Raw genomic sequence first — 23,322 nt, 5'->3', positions numbered from 1 at the left:
CTGTTTTTTTTAATGGGGAAGCTTGCCATCTACTGTCACACTCTTCGCATTCAGAATAATCTAATCATATTAAGCTACTGTACTGTGCATGCCTGTCTCCAATGCAGGGCCATTGAGTGGAATAAGAAAAATGGAGGGGGGAGAGATGAGAGCACCCGGTTTAGTTCAGAACTACTACTTGGGGCCAAGTAATGGCTTAGATCAGAGCAGTTGCACTCTAAAACCCTCACCTAATGACAAGGAGCCAAGGGCTGTCTGGGAGGTTAAGGGAACCCACAGTTGTTTTAAATGGAATACCTTTTAAAATTATCTTCCACATGCCATATGCAAGTAAAATGCTTTATTTTCTCCACTGACAAACAATGACTTAACTAGACTGGCCTTTGGCTTTAGTTAGTCTTACACATTAGTAACATTTGAGTAGGACCATAAATAAAATTATTACTAAAACAAAACCATAGGAAATAAGTTTTATTAAGGCAGTAGAATAATTGTAAAATATAAAATATTACAAGAAATTTATTTACACTGCAAGGGTAAAACACTGCGCACTGTGACAAAACTGTGGTCACTTATTTTTGGGCTCTCCAGTCAACCCCTATAAAGCAAGAGACAGTGAGAGACAACAGAAGGATGAATAAAAAAAAAAAAAAAAAGTGGGAGCATTTGATATCACAACTCTATATGACCACTAAAATTTTCCCTAGATTTTCATGGCACAATCTCTTCTCTAACAGCTAACCTGGGCGCTAGGAAAACTGGACATCTGACGACAAAAGCTAGGCAAAATACACTTAATTTCCATAAAAGAAAACCACCAGTACATTATAAAGACAATGATGATATAAAATTATGCAAACCATCATTATAAAAGGCCACACAATTTCACATGACACTAAATGTTGACATATTGCCCGTTCCTACCAGGCTATCAAAAACCCTTCAATATGCTTCAATTCATTGAAAAAAATGATTCATTACCGATCCATCTAATTCAATCTGGAAAAGATGAATTAATGGCAATCCACAAACATCAATTGTCCAACATTTGCTTTACAGTGAAGTATCAAAACTACTTGTGGTGTCGCAAATACAGTTTGAAAAGTAATACAAAATTACAAAATGTCAGACCTACTTGTATACTGTATGCTGCTTTCCAGTTATTAAGATTGAACGTCCAGCTTCCTCCCTGTCCTTATCATCTATAAATTGGTCACATATATGATTACTGTATAAGAAATACTTTCTATGCCATGATACTAGTTAAAATTTTGTAAAAAATAACCAATAAAAATTATAGGACTGGCATTAGACTGTACACTATTTTATATACTCTAATACATCAAACAATAACTGTGAAAACTAATGATACATAACTGTGGGTTGTGTGTCCATGAAAATGCCATCAACTGACTATAAAACTTTTAAAAGTGTTAATACCTGTGAGTACAAATATTACGAGAAATATGCTGTTGACCCAACACTTGCTCAGTACTCAACAGTACCCCTTAAAACCTTCTTTTGTTAAGCTTTTATAAAGATGTATAAACTGACACTACATGATGGAAGTCAAATTGGGATGCTAACATTGAGGTTAAAGGTGGACTGTGCTGAAGTTACAGGCCACAAGGAGATCAGGTGCGTAGGGCTTTAAAAGGTTTACTACAGTGGCTAAAGGAAGATACCAAAATTGTTGTTCTGTTCTACATCTACCTATATTTATATCATTGATACAGACATTGAGGATGCTTTTTGATTTCTTAAAAGTATTGTCTCCAAATGAGCACTCTTAAAACCCTTTGCCACATGCCCTTTTGTACTGCCATACTGCCCCAATCTGTTCCATGTTGCAATTTTCCAGTTCTAGTTTTATCTCCCTTCTCTAACCACTGCAATCACAATTTTCTGGCTCTAGTTAAATCTCCCTTCTCTAACCACTGTAATCAAAACAAGAAAACAAAAGACATTACGTATCTGTAAAATAAATTAGTTCAGAATATATTAAAAGCTCCCTGTGTATTAATTCTTAAAACATGCATTTAATGCAAGCATGAATCTACAGGTATCACGTTGAAATTTAATTTTGAACATTTTCAGTATTATATCATACATCTAGCTCCTGTAATTATGCAATTAAACAATTTTACAATACTGTTCAAACTGAGGAACTTCATATATATTTATGTATATATATAGTATATACAGTTATGTATAACATTCAAGAGCTTGCCTCTTTTTCAACTACATGCAAATGAGCTGAAGACAGACTCCTAATGATTAACCATAAAAACTAGCTGTGAAGACAGTACTTGTAGCATAACAGCTTTTCATTTACACCTCGAGCAGAATTCATCACAGATACACTACTGTTCACCATCATTAGAACCCTCAAAAGTAATATCAATAATAAGAATGAAAAATAATCACAATTGGTACCTAACTTTGAGAAATAGAGACAGTTACAATGATTGTGAAAATCACTCTCTTGGCACAAAGCTCTGAAGATGAAACTCCCTTAAGCCTTAGCTGAATCTAGTAGTGCAAGACAGTTTTTGAGACTTCTAAAAGTGAATGGCCATCTGCCTCCCTGCAATATCAATTATGTCTGAATTCAATTTTATAGTGCAATTCCATACAAAATTAACTGTTTTTATGCACTTGAAAGATATACTGCTGTTTACTAAATACAGATCTGAAATTTCTGCACAAGACTCCCTTTTAAACATACTAAATTCTTACATTACTGCAATGCAATCAATTTCATCAAAAGCATTCACCAAGTGTATACATAAATGCATTATATCCTTTCAATTTAAGGGTTCCCTGACAAAGCAGTATTCAGGGAAATTAACCCAGTATTTTAGAAGTTTATGCTTATACCTTAAATGCTTAAAGCAAAAAAAATGCAATATTGTATATATAAACAACAATGATGAACAGATTTACAATGCATTGCCAAAATCACTATGTCAAAATGGGGATGCTTTAATCAAAAGCTTGCTGAGCGAATCAACATTGTGAAAATATCACCAGGCATATTACATCTCATTTTAATCCAGTGGATTACACATTTACCAGTGACAAATGTAGTATATCAAAAACTTTCATCATTGTTGTACAAACAATCACAAAATCTGACAAATATAAATATGAAATTGCTTTTCTTTCAACTTATCTTTTCACAATTATACATAAAACCAATATCAAAGCTACACATATAAATTGCACTTTCATCTCTATACAAATAATTACATGACAGCAACAATTCTCTAGAATGAAAATCACTTGCAAAAATAACATTGGTAAACTAATTCTAAAGTAGGATTTACACAATTATGAAGGACAGGAAATATCTAACATCTGAATTCCCTCCTTTTATCTTTTAAGTTGTGCATGCAAAAATTCCAATTTTGTTTCAAGAGATTTCCTAAAATGGCAGTGTAATAATGCTGAATCTGTACATAATTTACACCAAATTTCTAGGGTTCATAGGACATTATAAGCTACCTGAAACTTTCTAAAGCAATAAGTTTTTCTAAAAATGCCACAATTAATTTTGGCAATTTTTTAAAAATCAATACTGGTGGAAATTCATGTATCTTGACTTAGTAAAAATCCCTCTGTAGAAACTAATTAAGCATCCATTTCTAAATACTTTATGCATGCAACCATACATTAATATAACAATAGGATTTGATTTTTAACAAACCTGCAGTGCAGAGGGACCCAGAAGTCAATGACAAATAGCAAGGGCATCTCTTTGGTAAATTCTCAAAGATGACACATCACAATCTTTAACAACAACATTTCCTAAAAACAACAGTAGCAACAAATCCTATTCCACCCAACCATGTACTGTATATGGTAGGTTCTTCTTGATGAAGTCCCCCCCTCCCTCCCCAAAAAATTTACAGAATACTGTACTATTAAAATAACTAGAATATTTACAGTTAGCTATGTCTCTTAGATCTGACACAGATACAGTAATCAAAAGACAGTCTGACTATTTATCACTTGTGAAAGTCCGTGCTTAAGATCACACCATTCAGAATGGCTCAATAAAAATTCAGCTCTGACGTTGTGCTATACATTGACGACATCCTCTAAAGCAAGGTCAGTGGTGAGGACATGCTTATGTGAAGTCTGGCGGTGTAAAGGAGGACCCGAAGAGGATGCTGTCCCATGCTCACCGTCCACTAAAGTCTCCTCCAGCTCCTGTTAAGTTGAATAGTGAAGAACATTCATTAAAATCACACTCACACCCAACATTTTTTTCTTATCCCAAAACATAAGGATAAAACAAACAATAACTGTTATGTCTCACAGCGTTGCATTTAGTTGTGGACTCCATTTATAAACTGACTGAAGACAATTTAAATCAGATTCACCTAATGTCATCTAATTACTTCAATGCAGGCTGAGTTTTAGATTCACTCTTCTGAGTTTTATTTGCTCATGCAACATGCACATACTGTACATTGCAAGTACTACTCTATACTCATGTACCTTTAAAAAAGGGTTCACATTTTTTATTACTCCAAAAAGTCATATACTGCAGGTGATTTTAAGTTAAGCATACAATATTGAAATGAAATTTAATGTTAGATGGTTTATATATTTCATTTGCTCTTAAAAGTAAAAGATGTTTACAGATAATCCTTTGGATAAGTTTTTCTGCTTAACCTTCAAGTATGAAATGTATATGAACTGCATTGCAAGCGAGGCTTGGTTACAAGGCAATTTTTTTTATTTTACCTATCAGAAAGCTTACCAGGCACCAAACTTCCCAGCTCCAAAAACATGATGTATTACCCTTGCATCCTATTATTACTGAAAATCATTTACACAACCAAAGCTTCTGTCAGCTCTAACCAGGAATGTTGGCTGATCATTCTTCACAAAAGTGACTTTGCAATACTTTCCACTACGAGAACTTCTTGCCTGGGGGTTACTCGAGTCATGGTTACAAGAAATGTGGCTCACCAATTTCAATAAACTTTTTCAGATTTGAGAAGGAATTTATTCCAAGGGCTTAGGTGGCCTCTATGGAATGCATCTCCATGATATGTCAATTAAATAGCTTAAGTTATAGTTTGTGTGCTTCCTTTTGCACTAATTGCAGATAATACTGAAAGCTGTTCTGCAAAGGCAGGTCAGTTGGGAGATGATCATCCTTGAAATACAGTCCTGAGAAAGCAAAAGACGGCACAGCAGAATCATAAACAATTTGCACTGTAAACGATGATAAATCATGGGAGCAGCTGATTACAAGGGGGACAGTACAGGCCTTGGGCCACCAGTAAAGGTGGGACCACATGTGATAGGAGCAGCAGACATCAAGATTTCACACAGGCAAATCTGTCAAAGACACAGGCATACAAGTCAAAAGTGACATCCAGACAGAAGGCAGCACTGACTTGGATAAAAAAGGGGACAAGGTAACTGGAAGCAATTCAGTCACAGACAACTCAATAATATCCATGAGCTGTTCCTCGAAAACTAAGGCCAGACTCTTCTTTAGATATCAATGCCAAACACATCCACTGATCACAGGAACTCCAACAAAGATGGAGGAATGGGTGCCAAGGCAGGAGAAGGCTCCAAGAAAGTATGAAGCACAAATCCTGAGACCAAGAGGCAAGCAACACAGACAGGAAAATATCCCCAAGGGATAACATGGCAAACATTCAGTAAAGGAGGATTCTGAAGAGACAAGGCTTCATCACAGGAGAAGACAAGAGGGGTTGAGATCAGAAAAGACAAATGTATTCTACTCTCGGAGCTCTTGATGTAAAGAGGCGGCATTGAGAACAAAGAAGCTTTGTCCAATGAGTCTTGAGTCTTAACAATGAACTTGCTAATAGCAAAAGCAAAGTAATAACTTTTATATAATGGTGACAAGCAAGCTAGGCTCATCACTAGCCTGGAAGGCAAAAAACTTCTAGATGAAAAATTCACATACCAATACTGTATGACATACTGGAAGTAATAATGAAGCAAATGGACATGGCAAAATAACAAAAATGCAGCTATCCTTGGAGAGCAAAATTTGCACATGCACAAGCAAAGCCACATGGAGGAATGAGATAGATACCTTGCAATATCCTGAAGCATGGTCTGGGCATGCACAGTGTGGTCTTTCACTTTTCAAGAAGAAATTGGTGCAGTTTGGTAATCTTTGCATGGAGAAAGGCTATTCATGATTCATGAGTTTGTTGGAACAAATGAAATTATAGCTGAAGTATTGATAAAATCAGACTTGAATAGTTCTATAAAAATCTTGAATTGAAAAATATGCATAAATAATAAAATTTCACATGCAAAAAAATATTTCACAAAAAAATTTAAGGAACTCAAATTCTGTAACTGCAGGCAATACACCTGCCTGAACCAAATGAAAACAATCCTTTCTTCAGAGATTAGAAATCCAGTGAGTTTTGGATGCCAAGGAACATTATCATTTATACTCACAAGGTTTGATACAGTTTCCTTAATAAAAAAAAATAAACGTAAGACCATGATTGTTTCACAAGTAGACAGTTGGAAGTGATACTATGAAAACTTGATTAGAATAGAAAGTATTTCTTGTAAGTACTGTATTGGATGGAATACAAGATCCACTTAAAAAAAAGGGCTAAGAAAAAATACCTCCTAAATCATGTTGAGGTATCTGGTATGCGTATGCTTAACCAGCTGGTAAGATGGAGGACAAGCACCTAGACTAACTCCTTGAATTCCATAATATAAATAAACTCAAATACCATCAAAATCAATATTTTCATGACTTTTATTTAAACAAAAGAATTACCATACAAATGAAAAAGATAAAATTGAAGCACTGAGCACCATTAAGGATACTAGTACATTTTTTGTATTACAGTACACCACTCATTTAATAAAAATTTTGTTTTACATTTCTCAATAATGAAAACTACAAAAAACCTACAACTGTAACATAATTACTAAAGACATCTGGCCACAGCAAACACCAACTGCCTAGTAACACGATCCAAAAATGTAGAAAAGCTATTATTCAAGGGCTTTGTACTACTAAATAATGGTATTCAGCTTCATGGTGACACCATAAGTAGAACTGTACCTAAATTTTTAAGCATAAGTCACATAAGTTGTCAGTGTGTGATTTGCAGTGGATGAGTTCCCTAGCAACTCTCCCCCCACCCCCCTCTAAGGGTCAGGCTTAGGATAAAAGTCAAAAATTATATAATTAAGACAAATTCAATCTTTTTAGATTACTTATTTTGCATTTTGCTTGTGGATAATGCATTCTTTGTACAGTATTATTAATTTTTCTTATATTGCAAGAATTGGTATGTAAATATACACTATAGCATATGACTATATTTAAATGTTAACTATGAAATGTTGTGCTTGAAAATTCCTACTTGTGGAAAACAAATAAAATGTACATATGGATATGTAATTAACGTATTCACCCCTCATGCGTATCTTTGGAAATTATTTTCCCGTACTGTACAAGGCTTATGATTAACAGCATTAGTTGTCATACACAAAAACATGTTTGCCAATATTAAATGATAGCTTTGTAATAGTTTTTTAAACTTTCAGTCATAAAGAGCACAAGACATATGTAAGGAGTTCACGAAGGTAAACTATTATCGTACATCTGGTAACCATATGCATCATATCTAAACATTATTTTACAGTAAAAGATATAAATAAAATAAGGATTTACAGTAGTTGTCGTCATGTGAAATTCATTCAGAAGAACATACTATGTTAGCTACCATACATGTGGTGACTGCAAACTGCCTTGGTAAACAATTATTCAGTAAAAAGTATGTGAATAAAAAAAAAATATACTCTAAAGCTTCTAAATACAAGGAAGGAATCCATGTAGTGCTATGCAACAAAATGATATTCATACTAATCAGCCTAGGTACCATATAAACAAATAAATTCCTTTAAATTCCTGGGCAAAATATGGGGTTGGGGTCTTGTATGTCATCAAATACAGTAAATATGACCACTTAAACTTGTTTTTATATAAGCAAAGCAATGAAGCAAATGCTGAGCAATTTTTTTTTTAATTTGAACAAAAATATACATGGAATAAATCATGCAAGTTTTTATACCTCCAGCTGGTTGTTTGTGAGCGTCGAGCGTCGCTTGTCGAGGATTACCTGCAGCTCTGGGGCCATACCTACACAAATAACACAAACACACACGTGCACAATCAGTGACCACCAACATAAAAGCATTTGGATCAAGCCTGTGACACCAAGTAGTATAGCAACATAAATCTACAAAAGAGAATGAAAAGTTTGGCAAACACAATTGCAACCTACTGTACTGTATTTCTAAAAGGTATCTAAATAACTACTATAACCCTTAATTAGCAAATCACCTACTTCATTAATTTAAATTATAAGACAGGTTGAATACCTGTCTGTACCTATCACGGTAACTAGTTACTCACCCTTTCATTATCAACAAAACTCAAAGTATAATATAAATAGCAACATAAAACTAGTAGCAAGCATGAGAATATCTTCATGTTGCTCCAACTTGGTGTCAGTGAATGTAACTAGAAACAACTGGATAACATTATAAGCACTGTAGGTCATTATGAGGATGTAAAGCATTAAAAAAGGCTCATTTTCTTTTTCAAAGCTCACATGTGCCACAAAGCTCATAATGAATCCACATTGCAACTAGAATCATGCACATTGTGCCATGCAAAAAAGGAAAACTATTATAAATATAAATCACACAATACATCATAAGCATTTCTCTCTCTCAATTTAGCTTGGTAAACACAATCTGAAGCCAATACACAGGATAGCTTGATACTTTATTTGGTTAACAGGTAGCACTGTGACAGTCTGCAAATAAAACTTTGATTCGTACAAATACAGTACTTTTGTTTTGTAGAGGCATGCAAAGTAGTGTTCATGGCACTGCACAACACTTATAGCAATCACTCGCAGTATATATATATATATATATATGACTCGAAATCATGAGCAGTGGAGTATCTAATTATTTTACAGGTAAGGATTTCAAATGTGTAAGTGAAATACAAATGACAGTTTACCTGCATTTTAGTGCCTCACTATCAAAAGAATAAAAACAACATGTTACTTTTTATTGCACCCAAAAATATCACAGTGATAATTTCAGTATATTTCATATAGAAAGTAAATTTTACAGTCTATATTAGAACAATTCAAACAATTAAAATGCATGACTATTACTGAAAAATCTAATGCCAAAAAATATGTCAACATTAGTGAAAATTATTGGTAGTGAAATAAATGTACCATCATTTCAGATAACTACAATACATACACAGAATGTTGTATGATGTTTTACGAAGTAAAATGCCAAACATATGACATTTAAATTTTATAATTTTAAATATACAGTACCCAATTTAACCCTATAACAGCTACCATGACGATTTTGTAATGCTTGAAACTATTTAGTCACAAGCAGAAATACAAGTTCCCAGGGATCAGTTGATGATTGTAACAAATTCGTCACACTCTACTGATCATGATGCAGTGTTGGCAACACTTCATACTGGCAGTGTATGGCAACTATTGACCGCTAATGTTCAGTGGCCAGCTGATCGCCTTGTGTGTAAAATCTCTGTGTTTTTCCTTTGTAACCAAGGCTACAGAGATGTTTTGTTCTTTTTAAATATGATAAATTTTTAACTAATGTGTGTTTTTCATAGCTAACAAACCTGAGGTCTTAACGTGAGGATAAAATCTTCTAATGCCAGCTGGAAACTGGTAAAAAAAACATAAAATTGTAGAACAAGGTATTGGTGACAACGGGGTTCAGCCAATCGGATGAGAGCGGTGGCATTAGCTGACCTCCTTTAACCCGAGAGCACCATGATGTATTCAATTTCTTCCAGCCCAGGGAATCACTTTGAGGGGTGGCATAAGGTGGGCAAAGTATGTTAAGACTGTAGGTTTGTTAGCTATGAAAAATACAAATTAATTAAAAATTTGTCATTTGTTCATATGCGGAACAAACCTAGGTCTTAACTTGAGATAAACTCACCTTTGGTGGGAGGAAAGGAAAGTCTTGAACCGACTGGGGGTTCAGCACACCTGGTCTCATTTTCTGGTTAGGCTAAAGCAGAGGAACGAGATGTATGCCTCTGACTCGTCAGATAAAATGTTTATCAAACAGTCAGACTACTGGGCTAATACACAATGTGAAGGAACATTGTATAACTGAAAGTTAAAGAGCTATATCTGCTCAACAACAAACCTATGTTAGCCACCAATTTGTTCGTTACCATTCCTCTCTCTCCTTGTCAGAGAGAGGGAGGACTAACTCCTGCAAGGAAATATTCATGTATGAATAAACTTTCTCAAGCAGAAAGGCCACTCACTCACCTGTATCTAGCCAGTTCCAGCTCATAGTAGATCAATCTTCCTACTGTCCATGGGTAGAGAAGAAAGTAAGATAAACTGTCCTGCTAAGGGGACTGGATAAGCTACACAACTTGTTAAGCAGCCACCATCAAACCCAAGGAAAAAGTGTCCAAGGACCTGTGGGCAACGTACTGAAGATAGAAGGATGTGAAGGTGGTTTGATGAAGCCAAATACCAGCCTTCAAAATCCTATGAACAGATAATTCTCCTTAATGAAAGGACTAAGCCCCTAAAATCATGTGCTTTTGCACACACACTGTGTTAGAATCCAAGGTTGAAGAAGAGCTACAAGAACGTTTAATGACCTCGCGGAGCTAGGAGATGGTATTCTTGGACACTTCTTTCTTGATAAGGCCTGAGCTTACAATAAGTCTCTGAGGTGACAAGTCCTTTTCAGGTAACCATGCAGTGCCCTGACAGGACATAAGAGCAATTGTCTGGGTCGTTATCAATAAAATCTTCCAAGGAAGGGATGGAGAAGGATTCAAATCTGTCATGAACCAAAGGATTCTGAGTTTAGCTACAAATTCCAGGACAAATTCAAAGGCTACAGACAGCCACTCTCTTTGATGAAGCTAAAGCCAGTAAGAAGACCATTTTAAGGGTCAAGTCTGTCAGATGACTGTTGCAATTGTTCATATGGGGCCCGAGTAAGGCTAATTAGTACCAGAGTCAGATCCCAACTAAGAGGTTTAAGTTCTCTAAGCTTTTGAGTAGCACTGAGATTTCCCTTGAAGAAGACAGGTCTACATCCTTTAAATGCAGAACTAAACCCAAGGCAGCCCTGCAGCCTTTGATGGCAAACACCGAAAGACATTTCTCCCTCTGGAGAAAAACTAGGAAATCTGCTGTTTGCTAAACAGAAGTTCCGACTGGAGAGAGACCCCTTTGACGACACCAATCACAGTAGATGGCCCATTTTCCCTAGTACACAGTTGAGGAAGATCTTCTGAGATAGCCAGACATCTCTGTCGCTGCTCTGCGAGAAAAGCCTCTTGCTCGCAGGAGAAACTGGATAGTCTCCAGCCATGAAGAGATAAGGACCCACCAACTGGTGATATCTCTTGACATGAGGCTGGCAGAGGGGGTTGTACCATGGAGGGATCTCTCAGGGAGCTGCTGATAGCAGGGCCAGTATATTGGGGAACCATTTTGCATGAGGCCACCAGGGAGCTACATTACCCTGTTCAAGACCTGACAGATTGGGTTAAAGGGAGGGAAGGCGTAAACCCCCAGGCTGTCCCAAGGATGTTGTAGGCATCCTCCACCACGGCGAAGGGGGTGGGACAACCTAACAGAAAACCTCTAGCTTTCTGGTGAACCTTGTTGTGAACAGATCTATCATTAGCCTTTCCCAACGGAGGAGGAGCCTGTCCGCTATCTCCTGATGTAATGACCACTCTGTCCCCAGGACCTGACCCTGATGACTCAGTTGTCACCACCACATTTCTCATGTCCAGGATATACCTGGCTGAGAGGTCTACTGATTGGTCTATTGCCCACTGGTGATGGAGTGAAGTTGGCGAGAGACTAGCTCCCGTTTGTTTACGTAAATGACCACTATAGTGTTGTCCAACATTAAGAACTACAGAGTGCCCTGACACCTTCTCCTGAAACTCAAGTGCCACGAAGGCTGCTTTCAGCTCCAGAACTCTGATGTGTTACTGCCTGTCCTAAAGACTCCAGACTCCCGATGTCAGAAGATCCACTAAGTGGGCACTCCAATCTTTGTATGCGGTGTCCAAGAACGAGAATTTCTGAAGGAGTACAATGAAGAGGCACTCCTACAGTCAAGTTTTCATTGGCCAACCACCACAGAAGGTCCCTTCTCAACTTTGCAGACAGAGGTACCTGGAACAGAGGTGAGTCCTTTGCAGGGGACCAGAACTCTTTCAGTCTCCATTGGAGAGATCGAAGGTTGAGACAGCCGTGGGGAATAAATTTTTCTGGCGAGGTTAAGAGGCCTAGAATTACTTACCACTCACATGCTGGCTGCTTCTGCTCAGATAGAAAGGACCTGGCCACTGTCCTGAACTTCTCGATTTGCTGGTCTGATGGAAATACCCTCGACGACACCATGTCTATTACCATTCCCTGGTAAAGAATCTTTTGATTGGGTGAAGATTTGACTTCTCCAAATTTATCACAATGCCTAGGCCATGATAAAATTGGAGACGAAGATCTCTGTCTTGGATTAACTTTTTCCGAGAACTTGCCAGGACCAACCAGTTGTCGAGAATAAGCCCAGGATGACACTAGGGTGAACACACTTGTGAACACCTGAGGGGCTGTTGTTAGGCCAAAGCACAGGACCTTGAATTGAAACACCAGCTCTCCCAGACTGAAGCGGAGTAACTTTCGGGAAGAGTGATGGAACAGAATTTGGAAGCAAGCATCCTTCAGATCTGTCGTGAGCATAAAATCGTTGCCTCTGACAGCTGAAAGGACTGTACAAAGCATCTCCATCTTGAATTGGGTCTTCTTGGTGAACAGGTTCAGAGTCAAAAGGTCTATCACTGGTCTCCAATCGCCCGTTGCCTTGGGAACCAGGAAAACCTGACTGTAGAATCCTGGAGAAGGATGCTTGACTACTTCCACCGCACCTTTCTCCATTTTCCTCACTTCCTCTTGGAGAGCTAGGAATTTCAGAGTCTCCTGAGCTTATGACAGATGATGTGTACATTGCTCGGAGAGAGGGGGAGGGAAATTGAAGGGTAGTAAATATCCTACCCTTAAAACATCCACTACCCAAGACTCCGCTCCAAAACTCTGCCACGTAGCCCAATGGCTCGCCAGGCATCCCCCAACAGGTGGCAATGAGTGGGGAGGGGCGCCTACTCCATCGCTTACCTCCTTTGGCACTGCCTCTGGTACCTCTTTCTGGTTTAGAAGAGCAGGACTGAAAGGGCAGTTGTTGAGGAACTTTCTTAAAAGTTGTCTAAGCAGGTTGAGCAGGCATAATTATTAGTGGATGCCGCGTTTGTGGTCTTCTTATGAGAAGCTTGAGGCCTAGGTCCTGACGTACTAGGATGAGAAGATCCAGCCGACTTTGACACTGCTTGATGAACTAGCCACTCGTTATTGTACAGGCGATGTCTATCAATTGCTGTCTAGTTGTTCTGTAGGGAAGAAGGAAGGGGAGTTCAAAACATCCCTGTTTCTCAAGGCTAGCAACGAATTCATGCTGATATATCTTGAAACCTTGGAGAGGGCTGCCTCTCTTCTTTTCAGCAAAAGGTTAACCCAAATATTAGCATTTAAATGGGTCAGATAAGAAATAGTATTACCACCTGACTGTAAGAGCCTAATAAAGGGGGAACTGTCTTGTGAATCACCTAGTGCAGAGGAAGATATCTTGGCCACTACCATAGACAGTAAGTCTAACCAAGACACCGTCTGAAAAGCAAAAGAGGCGCTCGACTCTTAACGAGTAAGGAAAGGACCTTCCAACCAAACTTGATTTAGGGTCAATCCAGGACCTTAACAAACCAGGTCTGAGTTAATCTGTCTAGGGTGCAATGCCATGTTAGGTGTTGCATAAAACCTTTTATGTTGAGGCAGCGGAGGGGGTAGAATGATCATGCCCGGAGACGAGGGAATTTACATGGCCTACGACAGAAGAATCTGCATGATTCGAGCACAGCAGCTCTATAGAAGCCTTTAAATCCTCCTTAGGACCAAGTAAAGCCTATATACAGGCAGTCCCTGGTTATTGGCGGGGGTTCCGTTTTGCTAGTGTGATGATAACCGAAAATCAGCGATTTTTGGGGCTTATTGGCGCCGATAAGCAGAAATCAGCAATTTTTGGCACCGAAAATTGAGACAAGTGCTGTAAAACCAGATCGCCATTAGCTGAGACCACTGTTAACCAGCTGGGACTGCCCATACAGGCAGTCCCTGGTTATCAGTGGGGGTTCCGTTACCGATGGTGTGACGATAACCAAAAATTGGTGATAACAGCACTTATCAGCACCAATAACCGGGGATCGGCACCGCTGTTAAGTGAGGATTGGCGCCGATAACCAGAGATAGGCACATATCGGTGCCGAAAATCCAGTTGTCGTCGTTGCTAGGCAAGCACCGTAAAACCAGATCGCACATAACCAAAGCCACCGATAACTGGGGATTGCCTGTACCTGCAGGGACACCCAAAGAAGTTGTTACTGCTTCCTGTGAAAGATTATTGTACTCAAGAAAGAGTTCAATAACCTCAGCATAAGTAGTAACAAATTCTTGGTTCTCTACATCGTCTACCTCCTAGTCACAAGGATCTACTCTATTTATCACATCAGACAAATGTGGGACATCTTTATTAATTACTTGGGCATATGCCCTTTCGGGACCTGAAACTCTCTTTGGGGCTTGGTAGCCCAATGATGACTATGATAATCGTTCACAAGAGCGAGTGGCAGAATCTTCATTCCCATGCAACAGACGTGTGTCAATACATGGCCTTGCATCTGTGACGTCGACATCATGTCCACAGCTGAGCAAACTCGAATGATGATCCTGAGTCCTTCCAGGAGATCATGAACACAAGATGCCGAGATACAGACGTAGGAGGCTCTATAGCCAAATGACTCGGATTGCCGCATGTATGCACTTATCCTCACGGACACGGGTGTGCAAAAGAACACGGCTGTGGGAGCTGGAGCAACAATCAGAGGTCCTCCTGGGAAAGTGCGAACAGAGGAGGTTTCTGGAATGACAGCACCTATCGTCACAGATGTACGAGCTACAGTGGGAAATATTTCTTGCTGGGGAAACTGGACGAGGAGAGTGACGAGGCGACAACAGCCAACGCTGAATACACGTCCACGTATGTGCAGAACCCCTTCATGTCCATCATAGAATTGCAGGATCCAGAAGGTAACGGCTGAACTTACAAAGACTTTATACTCGGGATTTCTTAACAGGAGCCTTGTCAACCTTCCTATGAACACGAACAGGGGGATTGGGGGAACAAGACACAGCCATAGATTTTCCTTTCGCCATTCTTTGCTTGAAGAGATCTACCAAGAGACGAGAAGCTGCTGGACGTGATGTACCCCCATCAGAGACACGGCTGTGCAAGAGACCACGTCCATGGTTGGACAATGGCGGAGACGAAGAGAGAGAGTTGGTTCTAAGTCTTAAACGAGGAGCAGCAATGAAGTCTTTAGCCCTCTAACATATAATGGGAGAGAGTCGGACGGGAGATGATGATGACGAAGACAAAGAAGGTTAAAGCGGAGATGGAGATCTGCAACATTTCTTTAAAACACGGCTGTACTTCTCTCGGAAAACGATGTCAACTCTGTCAACCACTGCTCGAATGAGAGCGTCAGAAGATGGAGCAGGAGTAGAAGTCGCCACCACTTGAGAAAACCTGAAACTCTGAACAGGAACTGAAGGTCTATGCAAAAGAGCGAGGAGAGCCGCTGAACTGGGAACTGTCATGGCCGATGAGCTGGGAACGAGAGCAGGAGAAGCCACTGCAGCTACCGTTTCACAATGCTGGGCAGGGTACAACAATGGCTGATGTGGCAACACTGGAATTGAAGCTCCTGGTACAGCTAAGGGGAGAGCAGCAGGGCTGGCAACTGTCAAGGCGGTTAACATGGGAATGCAAGAGGACAGAAAATGGGATAACAGGCCACCCAAGGTTGGTACTCCTGGAAGGCCACGAGAAGCCCAAATGCCAGCCAACTTCTGAGCCCTCCGATCCTGAAATAGAACAAGATGGTGCTACCTCCTCCCTCACGGGGGGGGAAACTCCCCCCAAGAGAGAGTGGGGGTAGCAACAGAGATATCTCCTGACCCCTTTCCCGAAACTTCCGAAGATGAATCTATGGAAGAATGGGAAGGGGTAAAATCTTCCAAGGAAGCAGCAGCAACTGGAGGAAGATTGGACAAAGAAGAGGAACATGAAGGAGCCTGAGAAGCAGCCACTGAAGGAGGAGAAAACCCCTTCCAAGATGGCACCTCCAACTTTCCTCCCCTGCTGCCTTTTCTTGGCAAAAATCCTCCACTGCACAGGAAGCCAAGAACGACATTCAGAACAGGGATTAGCAATATCAAACACATTAGCTCTGCACCTACTGCAAGTAGAATGGGGATCAGTCTCATAAGAAGCCAGAAAACTTGAAAAAGTGTAGCCACCAACCCCTGGACATTTCCTCTGAGGCTTAGGAACGGGAGGCTGAGATGAGTTATGGGTTTGCATGATCAGTGCAACACAAAAACACTAATGCACAAACACACAGGGCAAACCAAAGGAGAAAAAAACGGGCAAGGAAAACACCAGCTTCTGGAAGGATGGGCAACAGCATGTCCTTCTGGCAAGGCAGCAAAGAAGAAACTGAATATATCACAGTGCTCTCGGGTTAAGGGAGGTTGGCTAATGACTCCTCTCTCATCCGACAGGCTGAACCCCATTGCCACCATACCTTGTTCTACAATTTTATATGTTTTTTACTGGTTTCCAGCTGGTGCTAGAAGATTTTATCCTCATGTTAAGACCTAGGTTTGTTCGACATGAACAATATATCCTTTAGATAAAATCATACTGACCACAATGGTAAAAAAAAACATCTGAAATGCATGAAATAGATGCATTGTCAAGTGATTTTTCATACGTGATGATTTCATTGACTTCGCCCTTTGAGCCTATAAATGATCTTTATCAGCAGGTATGGATTCCTTTGGGTTTATGGAATAAGGCAAGCTTTAGAGTGTATAGTATTTTTCATAATGAATATGGCTTAGATAATGAAAATGAAGATGATTGTCCATATTATAGTATATATTTTCTTTCTAAGCCAACAATAATATTTGTAATACTACTTTACTGTGGAATAATAATTTCTCATTGTTCCTAAACATAAGGTTTAATTGTACTAAATTGATCTTTTATGGTAAGGATTTTAATTTTATATTTGTAATGGTTTATAATTGTCATATTATTTTAGGGAGTGATTATATGCCACATGAACAGATGGTCCCTTTCAAGGGCATACCTTCTTACAAGCAGTATTTGCCATCTAAGACTCATATGTAAGGGTATAAAATCCACACAGTGTGTGTTGTAGATATTATGTACGACTTCACAGTATATAAAGGGCCACTTCAACCTGTGGATGCTGAACCAGATTTAGGAGCCAGCTCAAAAGTAGTTTTGCATTAACCAAGTGTACACCTGTGGGTAGAAATCACTTGGTATACTTCAACCATTGGTTTACTTCACTTCAACTGATGACCTTCTTAGCTAAGAAACAGATAATATTGTTTGGGTATTGTTAGGATGAATAGACTACCAGGTATATCCTTTGATAAGAACAAAGATATGGAGAAGAAAGGCATGGGTACATAAAAAAAAAAAAAAAGAGGGCTTTGGTAGATAATGTTGAGGTATGGGTAGTAGAATGGATGGACAATAAGGCAGTTACTTTGTTGTCAACATTTGCACAGTGGAACCTCTAGATGAATCTAAAAGGTATGACAAAAAAGCTAAGGCTTCAGTCATGATCCCATATCCTGCAGCTGTTAAAGAATATAAATTCATGGGAGGCGTGTTACTGTAATGGACCCACTAATAGCACTCGACAGAATCCACACCTGCTCCAAGAAGTACTCTCACAGGTTATTTTTCATTTTCTTGATGAAACAAGTTGTGAACTGTTGGTTGTTTTACCATGGACATTGCAGAGATAAGGGTGTTCCTGAACACAAAATGATGAAGCTTCAGGAATTCAAACTGACTCTGGCAAAATCACTGTTTCTTGAAGGGAAAACAGCAGTGGCTAGGAAAAGGGGTGTGCAAGGTAAACTTACGTATGACCAAAGAAAAGAACTGCTCTCTTTTCACACAGTAAAATGAACATTTAAAAAACCAGGCTTTAGTTTACGTTGGTATTTTATTGGATGAATACAAATCCAAACCTACTTTTGTATATGCTAAGAAGGGTTGAAAACTTCTTTGTTTCTGCAAAAATTTCTTAGTAAATAATTTATGTATGAATCATACTGACATCAATAAAAAAAAAGTTTTTTGTTATTAACTTGATTTTTTATTACAGTTTCCCAAAAATAAAGTGCATTCAAGCCTGCCTTGCTATTTTTCATTGAGTAAATATTATAATATATATAAGGTCATGAGTATTTAATTTAAAGTGCACCCTGTGGCTTAAAGGACGGCTGTGGCAATTTCGTCATGTTTATAAATTTTTTTATATATTTTTTTCACGAAAATTTATGGCATTTATGCAATGTCTGCCATGCTAGTAAAACAATCATAATATTTTTTTTCTGTCATGGTGTCATAATTCAGGCAATAAAGGATTAACATACCCTACTTTTCAACCATAATCTAGAGAAAAACAGGCAATTTATCATCTGTGAATTTCTTTGTGCACCTGCTACTGGTGCTCACAATGTTTCAGATCTTTTAACCTATTCCTATGTATGAATGGCCTGACATTCCAAGTATATTACTAGAATCAAGTAACATCATAATGCACCATTTTAATCAAAAGAATTCCTACGCAAAATCTGGTTTTCCTTCCAAACTGCTAGCATGTACTGAAAGTACATACAACTGTCTTCTATGTTTGAGAATGCTACAATGGAAGCTTACTGTATCAGGTGGATTTCACTCCATTAGGGTCAGGATAGAATAATGACCAGTTGCATAAAAATATTCCACTAATGTCACAATACCATATGAGTCATGAAATCTGACATGCTATAGCACTGTTCCCCTAAAAATGAAAAAACCTTCTCTTCTAAAAATGTAATAAGTGAAGAGAACGAGGGTAACATTTTTTAATAAGGAGAGAATACATTTTGTATTATTCAACAACCCTTCTTTCATTACTCTGTATTGTCTGCATTTAACAAAAAATGTTAAGGACATCCATAGTCCTTTTCGAAACTCCAGCCAGAAGGGTCATCCTTACTCCCCTAACTGAGTGGCCTCCCAGCTAGCTACCCAGCCTAACATTGCCATTTTGTTGCAGCAGTCACGGGCATTTCCAATATAAGTCACCAGACTGAAGAGGTAGAAATTGAGGATCTGTAGTCCGTTACTGGCAATCCCTTACTAGTCAGGGCCTCTCTTCAGAAGTTTGAGTGTTTTTAGACAGACTGGAACCTCCGGGCCCTGAGATTTTCTGGGAAAGTAGTCTTCCTTTCCATGATGAGGTCCCATTCCTCTCACTCATTCTTTCACCTTTGAGCTCTACTCCTTCAATCCAGAAAAAAATTTCTCTAAACGAGGAGGTGGCTTCCATGTAGAGAAAGGGAACTACTGACAGAGCTCTACCAGGAAGGTCATGGTTCTAGGTCATTTCTCTCTAATCCTAAAAGCATCAGGAGGTTTAAAGACTGATTATAGACCTCATCCATCTCAAGTCCCTTATTCTGACTTCCTTTTGGATGGAGATCATGGAGTCAATCAGATCAGTGTACGGGAGAGATTTATTTACATCTAGACCTGAGGATGTGTACTTCCCCAGTCCCCACTAATCCATCTTCAAGGACACTTCGAGGAAGTTTTTTGCTTTGTGCAGTAGTGGCAAACTTATTCTGTATCAACCACCTACAAAAGACATACACACTTCTATATAATTTCTCAAAAATCCTGAAGCATGGGTCGAAAGGTTTTTATGGATATTAAGGATACTCTGCAGAAAGGATTCCAAGGTAACAGCAAGGACTGCCATTCAGTACAGTGTTACCCATGTAATTGAACCATGGAGAGAATCAAGGTATTCTAATCATAAGAGTTGATCTTGATACTGCTATCATCATGGTAAACATAGGTATGATACATGAAATGATTTTTCAGCATTTTTCATCACTTTCTTCAGTCTTGCATACAAATCTGAACAGTCAGTTCTAGATATTTGTCTATGCCCTTTTACATGATTTTCTGTTTTTTCTTTTCTCCTCCTGATACCACATCTCTCCAATTCCATTTTCTTTGTCTGTGCCATGTTTCTATAGCAGAGAAGAATAAAAGCCTTATAAATTAAACACAAGACTACACTGCCAGTTGCATATAATATGCAGAATATAACTTCCAATACTAAAGATACAAAACTACCACCATAGCTGTAGTCACAAGAATTTTTCCATAAAGAATTTCTCTTAATGCATATTTCCAAGTAATTTTGCCCAACACGAATAAATTTCTGTATAATGTAGTGTGTCATTTTAGTCATTTATCATTATTTTATTAAAAGTACATATCACCAATGAAATAACATGACAAGGGCAACATGTATTCAATACAACAAAAAAATATATTGAACTAAAATATCTTCTCTTGAATTCTTTGAATAGTATGTGTAAAAATCTGAAAGGTGGTACATTAACTTAACTAAATTTCTATACTGGATTAATTTTCACCAATAAAACTGTTAAAACTCTAAATGCAAACACACAAAAGAAACCAATTAAGATTAGTAGGCTAATATATCCACCTTTAACTTATGGGTCTTTTTCTTAACAATCTTTCTGATGCCATTGACTGTGCTTCTAGTCTTCTCTGCTTCAGATTTCCCCCTCACTTTTACGTCTGAAGCAAAAAGGTCGCAATGCAAACCGGCAATAATTAATCAATAGATCCGGAATAAATCAGAACATTTTTCATAAGTCACAAATTTCCAAGGTCACCTGCCAACATCCAACAAAGCCTACATGCATATTTTAGAAATTGATGCAATGCTTCATATAAATTGGCATAGGAATCTAATAACCTTTTACCACAAGTCATAATGAAAGGCTGTTACTGAACACACTAACAGAGTTACAAGCATTATCATTTTCATTTTGCTAGACTTTGACTTGCATCATGCTGTTTTCATTCATTATCAAAATGAAATAAATCATCCTATTTTCACACAATGAATAAAGATAAAAACATCCATTCACGATACAATTTATAAGCACAGAACATATTAAAATGTAATCCCAAATGTCTCCTTTTGAACAATTGGTGTGACTCGTCAATTAATTAATTCTTGTATGTAAATATACAGAGCAAAAATCAATAGAGAAAAACTGGGACCAAGTTGAAAACATCCAAAAAGACAGCTTTCCATAGGTGATAGTTAATTTTTTTTTTTTACAGTATATCCAAAACCACAATTCAAAACACCTATATACTTAAGGTCAATATTAAGCACTAAAATGTAAGCAAAAGGAAAAAAAAAAGGGGGGGGGAAGAATACTAATAGAGTTACTAATGTGTAATTCACTTTTTCATTACATTAAGTTCGTTAATAACTGAAAAGCATGAGATACCTAGACCCTTTCAAGAAATGTCACAAAATCTACAGCTGACCTACATCAAATATGGGCAGTGACTCAGCAGAACTCATTACCTGAACACTCAAGTGGGCCCATATACTATATAAAATTATGAGCCAAAATGTTCCTTTTAAATAGTCAAACGGCTAAGACCCAATATATGACTTGTTATAAAAAACCATAACCAATTCATGACCATTGGTATGACACATCTAGAAAGTTCATTATAATTTATAAAAACCATTTCAGACTTGCTGACACATCTAGAAAAAAGAAAATTTATTTCAGAGTTGCTTTGAAAAGAAAGTAGTCTTTGAGGATGTCTTCATAAAAATTACTTAAAAGTGAAAAAAAGGCAGTACAAATAAAAGTTTTCAAAATGCATTATGAAAACATTTACCTCCTGCTATTACTGACTGACATTTACTTCTGTAAAAAGTCAAACAAATTAAAATTTTATTTTACTGGTATGAAATGTTACTGAAAAAGCTGTAATCCTCTATGGAGTGTTCTGTTTTGTCTTTAAAATATCAATTCACAAGAAAATAAAAACACAAAGTTTGGATTTGGGTGTCTTCACAAGTACTGAAAATTATATAAGCTTTTTTTTTTTTTTTTTTTTCCACAATTATTAAACAATTGGAAAAGGGCATATTTCATTAAGGCATATTTCACAAAGTGCCAGTATTAAAATTGAGAAAATTAAAAAATGTGAAAAACGTTCAAGGAAAATGTACAAAATGACTTTAATCAGTAATATATTATAGCACTAATGGGGATTACTAAATATCACTCTTCATTACTGTACATTCAGACATACCCATACTTTATATCACAATACACTATAAAAGGATATGATAAAACCTAGAGGAGCCCAATATTGTATAAAAGTACAGTAATAGCATAAGGCAGAAATAAAATCAAATGCTTGCTACAATACTGAATATTTAAAACATCTACAAGACTTATAAAAGCCTAAACATTGTTGCCTCCTTTCACAGGCAGCTATGAGCATACTATGTACAAGCAAAACCTAAGATCTCTTACCCGTAGATTCCTCCCCAACAGAGCCACGAGCAAGATGGGCAGCCATTTCTCTAACAGATCTTACAGGAGCACTAGATGGGCCATCCTCTTCTCCACCATCCCCAGACTCATATTCTCCTGTCATGTGAAAATTATGATTTAGGATCACTATCACCAAGCCCTAAAAATATCCCCATTCATTAATAGAAAAAAGAATCATGCCTATAGAAGTCATTCAAAGGAATAAAGAAATTAATACTAAAGAACAGAGAAATTATTTCTTAAAGAGTTCCAAAAGTTACTGTACTGTATATCTACAATTGGAATCTGGTATACATGGTTGAAAAAGTATTAAAACCACATTTCTGAAAATAAAACTTCCTCGTCCAATAATAAAAAATGTAATAAAAAAAATTCATCACTAAATACCATGGTAATGTTTTTATAAACAAACTAGTTGTATGGTTAAATGGAAAATAAGCAAAAAATTACATAAAACAGAGTAATACTGCATCATAAAAACATCTCTACTAGTTAGTCATCTACTTTTGCAACAATGCATACCTCA

The 23,322-nt window shown here is 37.8% G+C and overlaps 1 protein-coding gene across 50 annotated transcripts in view; it reads right to left on the bottom strand.

The window, feature by feature from the left end:
* Positions 1–458: 458 nt before the first annotated feature.
* The window catches only part of LRR (Leucine-rich repeat), a 264,962-nt gene continuing 242,098 nt past the window's right edge, over positions 459–23,322 (bottom strand). For 35 of the 50 annotated variants that reach the window (XM_067083429.1, XM_067083416.1, XM_067083408.1 and 32 more), the window contains 3 exons: positions 22,776–22,892; positions 20,900–20,994; positions 459–4,215 (listed from right to left, as the gene is read on the bottom strand). In XM_067083429.1, the coding sequence (XP_066939530.1) occupies positions 4,084–4,215; positions 20,900–20,994; positions 22,776–22,892 (344 nt within the window). In that variant the 3' untranslated portion in view covers positions 459–4,083. Of the gene's footprint in view, positions 4,216–8,114; positions 8,183–9,076; positions 9,095–20,899; positions 20,995–22,775; positions 22,893–23,322 lie in introns of all 50 variants that reach the window. The other 15 variants (XM_067083461.1, XM_067083447.1, XM_067083448.1 and 12 more) reach the window with 6 other exon arrangements.

The sequence above is a fragment of the Macrobrachium rosenbergii genome, chromosome 40 (assembly GCF_040412425.1).
Source record: "Macrobrachium rosenbergii isolate ZJJX-2024 chromosome 40, ASM4041242v1, whole genome shotgun sequence".
NCBI lineage: Eukaryota > Metazoa > Arthropoda > Malacostraca > Decapoda > Palaemonidae > Macrobrachium > Macrobrachium rosenbergii.
The sequence above is the reverse complement of the archived record's forward strand: the minus strand, read 5'-3'. Positions and strand labels throughout refer to the sequence as shown.